This window comes from Amblyomma mixtum, chromosome 6, assembly GCF_055824585.1.
Source record: "Amblyomma mixtum isolate Tamu chromosome 6, ASM5582458v1, whole genome shotgun sequence".
NCBI lineage: Eukaryota > Metazoa > Arthropoda > Arachnida > Ixodida > Ixodidae > Amblyomma > Amblyomma mixtum.
The window spans coordinates 8,233,174-8,242,202 of NC_143017.1; the positions used below are offsets into that span (position 1 = coordinate 8,233,174).

The 9,029-nt window shown below is 50.6% G+C and overlaps 1 protein-coding gene and 1 pseudogene across 1 annotated transcript; one reads left to right on the plus strand and one right to left on the minus strand.

Annotated features, from left to right (window-relative positions):
- Nucleotides 1–710: 710 nt before the first annotated feature.
- LOC149338170 (uncharacterized) lies at nt 711–8,623 on the plus strand. Its single transcript, XM_089547539.1, has 3 exons — nt 711–1,006; nt 6,643–6,838; nt 8,138–8,623. The coding sequence occupies exons 1-3, from the start codon at nt 714–716 to the stop codon at nt 8,486–8,488; spliced, it is 840 nt and encodes a 279-aa protein (XP_089403665.1). The 5' UTR covers nt 711–713; the 3' UTR covers nt 8,489–8,623.
- LOC149338171 (uncharacterized) lies at nt 1,294–6,652 on the minus strand (annotated as a pseudogene).
- Nucleotides 8,624–9,029: the final 406 nt, after the last annotated feature.

Sequence of the window (9,029 nt, forward strand, 5' to 3'; positions counted from 1 at the left end):
CCAAAAACTAGCAGTGAGGTTCGTCTATTCAAAGTATTCACGTCAAACTAGCGCTACCAGTCTAATAGTTCAGTCAAATTTACAAAGCCTGTCACAGAGAAGAATCATTTCCAGATTAAAGTTTTTGTTCCAACTTCTTCACGGTCACTTCAAAATAGCCAATTCACAATACTTACACCCGCCATTCAAACACTCGTCTAGAACAAACCATAGTAAAACACTTCGTCAACCAGTCAGCCGTGTAAATATCCACAGGTACTCCCTGTTTCCAGATGCTATATCATATTGGAATAAATTGCCTGAAGATGCGGTGAAGTGTACGTCCGTGGAACTATTTCTTAATTATATCGAAAAAATTGACTTTTCTGTTTAATTCTCTCCTAATCTTTTTGTGTTTGGGTCAGAGAACATCTCTGTATTTTTGAATTTTTGTTTTTACTCTGTTTGATCAATGATGCATTGTAAACACTCCTGCATGGGCCCGAAAAGGGCCTGCAGTATGTTCAAATAAATAAATAAATAAATAAATAAATAAATAAATAAATAAATAAATAAACTATTCAGAGGCCTCGATTAGGGTCCTAAAAGACATAATCCTGCATAGAACTAAAGCATTTAATGTTGTGGCCCTAGCTGAGTTCCTCTCTGTTGTGTGGGAAGAGTATTTCTTGCACAGAATACTTGACCATGCCCACTCACGTGCGACTGGGCACATGCTGCAATATGAGAGGCTTCTGAAGAAACTGCCAGAAGGTACCAAAAACAACATCAGGTGTGATGGAGATGGGCATTATGTCGTCCCAAGTGGCAGTCCAGAGAGCAAGTTTTACACAGTGTACTCTGACATCGGCCTGTGCACATGCCGCTCTGGACAGCACGGTGCATTTTGTAAACACCAGGCACCCGTGCACAAAGTGATTGGTGGGATCTTCCCAAATGCACCTCTGCAGACTAGAGAAGGTCGCTACAACCTTGGAAAGCTTGCGCTCGGAGACAACTGCCCCGTGTTACGGACGAGGTAGCATGGACGTGCCCCGGAGAGCAAAATGAGGGACGCCTGTGACGAGGCTGCTGGGAAAAGACAATGAAGAGGAATTTATACATGAATATTTACAAGTTAGCTGCAGGAACGCTGCATCGTGACAGCTCAACAGGAGAGCATGATGAAAAAAGCCTCTTCGGCCGTGCCGCTGCCGGCTTTTTAAGAGTTCTCTTCCCTAGAGTCCCTAGATGGGGGCCGGGTTTCACTGGCACCAATCACCGACACGCACGCACTCACTCACTCCCGAGAGATCACGCCGTCGTCACGCGCTGGGAGAGGGGAACGATGCCAACCACGTAGCGCAGACGCCGAAATGTCCATGAGCGGCGTTCGCGCGCATTTCGAACGCGCGTTCCCACTCGGTGTACGGGAAACGCTCGCTCAACCGGGCAGACGGACGCGGCTTCCGTGGCCATCCAGGCGTTCACCCAACGCGCGTCTCGGGGTTTGTCGGCGTTTCGCTGCTGCCATGTCGTCGTCTTCCCCAGGACGAAGGCGAGTCGTAACAGACTGCCCCGCCGGGGGAAGGAGATCCCGATGGACAGGGGACAGCATCCGCTGTCCGGAGGGATGTCGCTTGAGGCTGGTCTCAACTGCAGTCGGTTCTCTCTCGGCGGTTCTGGAGCTCAGCGCACCCCGAAGTCTGCCTTCGCATGTGCAGGTTCCCAAAGGGCACTGCAAAGTGACTCGTGCTCCGCTAGCGTTAGAACCACGCCGAAAACCCAACCGCTCAGTCCGCAAGCACGACACAATCCCCACTAAGCGATGCCAGGCTCTTTCCCCCTTACCAACCCAATCAATCCCTGGGAGTAGTTCCGCAGCACTGAGAAAATGCCCGCAAATCGGCACATTATACCACAAAGCGCATCTCAATTTAAAACAATAAACAAAACCAATAGGTGCAAAATCCTACATCAGGAAGAAAAATCACCAGCAAACTGCAACTGTGATGCTGACTCTTGTGTTAGGGACCTCAATTAAAGTTATCGGCATTACCTTTGAGACTCCCCTTTTTGTGATGATTTTGATTCGTAATGACCATGACAATTACGAACGCACTTGTTTCCACTCCATTCTGCATGGAAGGATACTGCCGTGACGTTGCATAACCATGCAAAGCTTAGCTCAACATCCAAACCAAAGTCACAGTAATTTTCCTAATGCCATAAAATCAAGCGACTCCAGGCGCTTATGCTAGTTGCCTAAATGGCGCGTCTGGCTTGCACTTCGCGTTTTAGCGGACGCTGCTACACATGGGCACCACTAGTGCGTTTTTCAAAATCTTTGTCAAAAGAAACGCTTTCAATGCAAACAACGCGTCCGAAACCTATTCCTGCTAAAAACTTCTTTTTTTTTTCACTTTTTTTATTCTGCAAAACGCTTTTTCTGCAAAACGCTTTTTCTGCAGGAATGGTTTAAAACAAGAAAAAGCAAACAGCAGAGACATCCTCGGAATCCGCTGCTAGCGAGCCGCGCCGCGGCTCAATGGGGTCGCCTATTCTTCAACCGCGCCCTGCGCGGACGCACACCAACAGTGGCTTTAGCAGCCGACAATTCACAAAATTCGAAGGGCTTAACTGCGCTTCGACACCTGCGAGCCTCAGACGCCACGCGACATTGATTTGTTTCGCACACCGGCCGCGTGTCTCCAACACCCAAGTAGCGTCTGAACATTTGAATGCGAGGGGTTGACGGACGCGTATGAAAGAAACGCCTACGAGGACTCCTTTCTCGATTCAGCAATGTTCTTCGACTGGAGCCCGTATTGCGGTTTTCTTTCATGCGGTAGCTGGGCGTGCTTCTCTGCGAACCGCTGTGAGGTTCCCCCGTCCTGCAAGAACTACCGCGGGGTCGCCGCGATGGGACAGGTGGCTTTCGTTTTGTCTGTAAACGCCTAGTCAGCTTGGCCCTTTTTCGGCGCCTGTCGCGTCTGGAGTACCGCGGTGTCAGTATCCGACGATTACGTTGTTGACCGGCCTTAACCCCTACAATGTTTTGGGCCCGTCCTTCGTCCTTTTTCCGCGGTCTACCCCTTGGCTTGGCTCTCCCTGAGCGCGGCCGCTTTCCTAAAACTGCCTTCGCAGAACGGCCCTGCGCGCCTCCCTTGCTCGCGGTGTCCTCACCCTCCGCATCTTTTCTCTGACGCAGCACCGAGCCGTATTTCACCCTTAAGTTCGAATTATCGGCTCGTGCTTTCGGTGAGTCACCGCAGGTCGCAGTAGCCAGCTGTTCCGACAGCACTTTATCTCCTGCTGAGCATAACTTGCTCTCCTGAGGCTTGCTAATCGACCCTGCGACCCTAACTCCCTGGCCTGCAACTTGATCTAAACCACACTCGATGGCTAACGTTGCGATCTGCCCTTGGGTTTCAGCGGTGCACTCGGGTGACTCGCAGCCGCTCTCCTTACAGCAAAGCGCTGTGTCCAAAACTTGGCTACTAAGGTTCGCCAGCCGCATCGAAGGAGGGTCTCCCTTGATTCCTTGACTGCTCTGGCCCGCAAGCTCACTAGTCTCTTCCTGAACAGAAGCATCAATCTCGCTTGTCAAAGCAGGTTTTGCCTCAGGGCTAGAGACGGTCGCTTCTCCCTTATTAGCGTTGTCTGTGCTCACTAACGAAGCAGATCGCTCGGCTTTGTTTTCGGTGGGAATCCTGCAACTCACAGTTTGCTCTTCATTCCCATTAAACTCGGCCTTCACAGAACTTTCATCATGACTTTCCTCAAATAACCCAAGGACTACTTTTCCCTGGTCACGGAGACCTTCGGCGTCTTTCTCCTGGGTATTATCCTCCCGACCGCAGGAATCCGCCTCCGTCCCGGAAAGTGCATGCTTCTCTGGGCTCAAAACCAACGCATTGCCCCTTTCCTTATTTTTAGCAGTGCCTACATTATCGCCCGAGCCCTCACGGCTGGCGGATCTGCACTCTTCCTCATTACTAGCCTTAGTGCCTACATTATCCCCCGAGCCCTCACGGCTTGTGGATCTGCACTCTTCGCTAGCTTTTCGACCGAACTCATCGGTCCTCGCTGCCGAAGTGGCCTTTCTTTCCTGGACCAAACCTGTCCTATACCGCCACTTCTGCACAGCCTTCGTGTCATCCGGCGACTGAGCGGGGCTTCTAACTCGGTCCCTGACACTATCGCGGTGTAGCTTACCACCGTCAATTTGGCCTTCCAAATCTGCCTCCGCAACTACCGCCTTTGCAGCAAGCTCCCGAGCTCTCGATCTGGTCAAGGCCTGAACGCTACCCTCACCAAACACGAGTCCCTTTTCGCGCAGGAGGTGATCGGACCTGTTTGAAAATAGGTACGGATACTAAGGGGGGAGCATAGATGACACCGCGGCCTCTGTCTCAAGTGCGCCGAAAGGTCCTTCAATACGCACTTTTGCAACGGGCAGACACACGCTATGTGCTTCCACGGCTCGCTTGATCCATGCGCACTCGCCCGTGAACATATCGGGTTCTACGAAAGAGGGGTGAACCACATCCATCGTCGCCGCGGAATCACGAAGCACTCGGCACTCTTTCCCGTTCACGACGAGGTCTCGCATGTACGGCTCCAGAAGCTTCATGTTCTCGTCATTACTGCATACTGACAAAAATACGAGCTTAGTTTTCGCTTCGGGACACTGCGCCCAAAAGTGTCCCGGCTTCTGGCAAGTATAACACACGCGCGTTTGCCTCGCCTCTAACCTCTTTCTGCGTTCGTTGTCGGCTGCCGCCGTGTCTGTGCGCTCGGTCGGATCATTTTTACTCGCATCCGCACCATGTTTGCCCTCCTTTGGTCTGATGGGCGTGAACTTCGGCCTCTCAAACTTCGAGCCGAATTCACCCCGTTGACCGTCCCTGGCTCCGCGAGCCCGACGAGTCACAAACTCCTCTGCTAACTCAGCGGCTCTCGCCACGGTACTAACGTCTGGCCTGTCCAAGACCCAGTACCGCACGTTTTCCGGTAATCGTCTATAAAATTGCTCCAGCCCGAAACACTGCAGAACTTTCTCGTGATTGCCAAACGCTTTCTCTTCTTTAAGCCATTCCTGCATGTTTGACATAAGCTTGTAGGCGAAATCCGGATATGACTCGTTTTTGTCTTTCTCCGTTTCGCGAAACTTCCGACGGAACGCTTCTGCCGACAGCCTGTACTTTTTAAGCAGACTCGATTTCACCAGATCGTAATCCTCCGCCTCCTCTTTCTTCAGGCGAGCGATTACGTCGGCCGCCTCAGCGGGCAACAAAGTGAGCAAACGCCGTGGCCACGTTTCCTTAGAAAACCGCTGATACTCGCACGTTCGCTCGAAGTTAACAAGGAAGAAACCAATGTCGTCTCCAGTCTGAAACGGCCGCATTAAGTCAGTCATTTTGTACGATACCCGCTCTCCTGCACCGTGTGCCTGACTTGACCCACGAACGCGTTCCATCTCTATGTCGAGACGCTTCATTTCCAAAGCGTATTGACACTCGCGTTCCTCTTTCTCTTGTTTTTCTTTACGTTCGCGTTCCTCTTGCTTTTCTTTACGTTCGCGTTCCTCTTGTTCTCTTTTTGCCAATTCCCTCTCCTCAATGGCCTCAAGGCATTCCGCAAGCTCGTCATCTTCAGCCTCCAACGCAAGAATAGCCTTCAGCAGTTCTGGTTTTCTGAGTTTGTCTGATACCTCCAGACCCAACTCTTTCGCAAGCTCCAGTAACTTTGGTTTGCGCAGCGTCTTCCAATCCATGGCTGCTCCGAGTACTGCTTCTCTACTGCCCGCTATTGTCTTGCTGCAACTAACCCAGCAGCAACGACAACCGAATTACCAGCTCTGTTCCCGACACTAACAAAAGCCTGGCAAAACTCAGCAGAAGAAAGTCCCGCACTCACCAAACCTCGCAGCCAAGAATCCAGCGCAGTCGGTCCGCTGCAGGCAACCAGTCCTCACAAAGGGCTGTTGCACTGCCCCCGACTCGCCGTTCTGCTGCTCAGCGTCCCGTTGTCCGCAACTCTCCGCCGGCGTCCGACGATTCGCGTCCCACCGCTGCCAACCAGTTTGTTAGGGACGAGGTAGCAGCACCCCACCGCTGCCACCAGTTTGTTACGGACGAGGTAGCATGGACGTGCCCCGGAGAGCAAAATGAGGGACGCCTGTGACGAGGCTGCTGGGAAAAGACAATGAAGAGGAATTTATACATGAATATTTACAAGTGAGCTGCAGGAACGCTGCATCGTGACAGCTCAACAGGAGAGCATGATGAAAAAAGCCTCTTCGGCCGTGCCGCTGCCGGCTTTTTAAGAGTTCTCTTCCCTAGGGTCCCTAGATGGGGGCCGGGTTTCACTGGCACCAATCACCGACACGCACGCACTCACTCACTCCCGAGAGATCACGCCGTCGTCACGCGCTGGGAGAGGGGAACGATGCCAACCACGTAGCGCAGACGCCGAAATGTCCATGAGCGGCGTTCGCGCGCATTTCGAACGCGCGTTCCCACTCGGTGTACGGGAAACGCTCGCTCAACCGGGCAGACGGACGCGGCTTCCGTGGCCATCCAGGCGTTCACCCAACGCGCGTCTCGGGGTTTGTCGGCGTTTCGCTGCTGCCATGTCGTCGTCTTCCCCAGGACGAAGGCGAGTCGTAACACCCGGCATTGATTTCTTCGAAGGCCTCCATGAGAAGACACAAGCGCTGCAAAATGCTGTCTGCGGCGAGGCTCCCACCGATGTTCCTGACTGTTGGAACACTCCCTCTACCTCAACAGCTGCAACTAGCCAGTACAGCCCTCCAGAAAGTAGGGAAACCTGCAGTGCTCAACCACTGAACCAGGTTTGCTATGGCGCTATACATTTGCAAGACAAGTGACGGCAACTCTATGTTAGCCGGAGTCATTATAAACCATAGTCATTGATGACAAGTGACTACACTTTTTGTGGTGGAGAATTTAAAATTCTGTGAACTCATAAAGAAAAATGTGCAACATTTTGCCGGAAACATAACACACAAAATAAATACACGCTTATTTCTGAAACAACCCTTGTACTTCAAATGTACCTTCAGTAAAATAGCATGTGCTGGTTGTAGTTCACCATCAGGTAATACTTGGTATTCCCTCCACTTGAAGAATGGTGCTTGTTTGACAAAATGTCTCCCAGTGACTGATTTATCTCTCTAAGTCTGCCATGGTGCACAATCCTACACATGCTGTTGTGACCATGCATGCAAGCCAGGCACAGCCGTGCATTAGTCTGGCCTCGGACTTCCCTCACTCATTAATGTACAGCCTGGTACCACAGAAGATAAAAACCCAAGAATGGATGTTGAGTCGAAACTGGAAACTTTTTGCCACCACCATTAATGCTTATTTCGAGAGATGACAGTATCATGACTTTTCCTATACAGGACTGTGAACGCGTTGCCACTACAGCCGCCAAGCTTGACATGTTCACTTCCTTATGTATATGCAGAGGTCTAGCATGTCACAGCATCATCAAAACTGTGCAACAATATGCCGGCTTTCACGGGAATTAAAAAAAAAACAGTCACATTTTTATTATTCTCTCGCTCCGATTGGTGTCTGCAATAACAAAAACGAAATTGTGGTTACTAACAAGAATTCTGCAGAAATTCTCAATTATGAAATTTTCCCCCCAAAGCAAGCGGACCTAACAACAGTTCATGCCCATGGAGGAAGCAAATTTAAATTTAGTGGAGAGGCCAAGATGCCACTGTTTGTGAAGCCACCCCACGATCAGACGATGTGCTTGCACCATCTGCATGGGCTCATCATCCTACTCTCACATGCCTCTCTGTTGCCCATAGCAGCAACAGCCTGCAAACGCCGAATGGCATGCTGCCTCTTAGCAACCATGATTCTGTTGCTACTGGCACCATAAAGAAGGTTTATGAATAATATGTTACTTCTACCACATATGCATCACAAAAATTCGCTCATTTTTCAATGGAAGAAAGCTTAACAAACCGTATCATGCCAGTATCTTTGACAAGTATCAGAATCACACAGCTCAGCTTCCTCTTTGCATGCAAAAGATTATAACAATCAGCCCATTGGTAGGCAAACAGCAGCCTTTAAGCAAAACATTTTTGGTTTTTTTGTGTGTGTTTCAGGAACTGGAGGAAGACCCTTTTGAAGCCCTCATAGAAGCCTTTCTGCACCTAAAGGCTGAAGTTAACAACGACCCGACATGCATGAAGCACACAGCCAGACTTGCGAAAAAACTGAAAAGCCTTCCAAACAAGCAGAGCTTTGTCACACCACTAATAAACATGTCAGCTGCAGTCTGCAGGGTTTCAAGGTGCCGAGGCAAGATAAATGTGCAGCCAACAAGCATTGCAAGGAGACGACCTGGCCTGCACAAAGGCTCGAAACGTGTCCCACCAGGCAGGCCATCAAAGAAGGCCAAGCGCAGTCATTCGCTGTGTCGCAGTGTGGCAGACAACGTCCCAGCTGCAAAGTGACTGTCGACTGCTACGTCAGTCTGAGTGTGCCTGTGCGTGTGTCACATATATTAGGAAATTGGAAACAGAAGTATGAACTAAAATCTGGAAAAGAAAAATGGGATGACGATAAGCATGACGTGTATTAATCCAAGAATAAAGAAGATGAAGAAGAGGTAGTCGGTGAGGTGGGAAGAGTTGATTGGTGGAGAAGATTTGATTTGATTTGATTTATTGGGGTTTAACGTCCCAAAGCGACTCAAGCTATGAGGGACGCCGTAGTGAAGGGCTCCGGAAATTTCGACCAACTGGGGTTCTTTAACGTGCACAGACATCGCACAGCACACCGGCCTCTAGAATTTTGCCTCCAACGAGATTCGACCGCCGCAGCCGGGATCGAACCCACGTCTTTCGGGTCAGCAGCCGAGCGCCGTAACCACTGAGACATCGCGGCAGGTATTGGTGGAGAAGAGAAGATGATGACGTGTACCAACGACAAGGCTATAAAAGCGCGAGGGATAGCGTGGCACGGGAGGGAAGAACAGAGAAGTGGAGGCTCCAG

Bases quoted from the DNA above. Each gene is read 5' to 3' on its own strand.
- LOC149338170 (XM_089547539.1), top strand. From the start codon at position 714: ATGCTGCAATATGAGAGGCTTCTGAAGAAACTGCCAGAAGGTACCAAA. The intron at 1,007-6,642 runs GTTACGGACGAG...CCCAGGACGAAG, and splicing joins CTCGGAGACAACTGCCCCGT to GCGAGTCGTAACACCCGGCA. The intron at 6,839-8,137 runs GTTTGCTATGGC...TGTGTGTTTCAG, and splicing joins GTGCTCAACCACTGAACCAG to GAACTGGAGGAAGACCCTTT.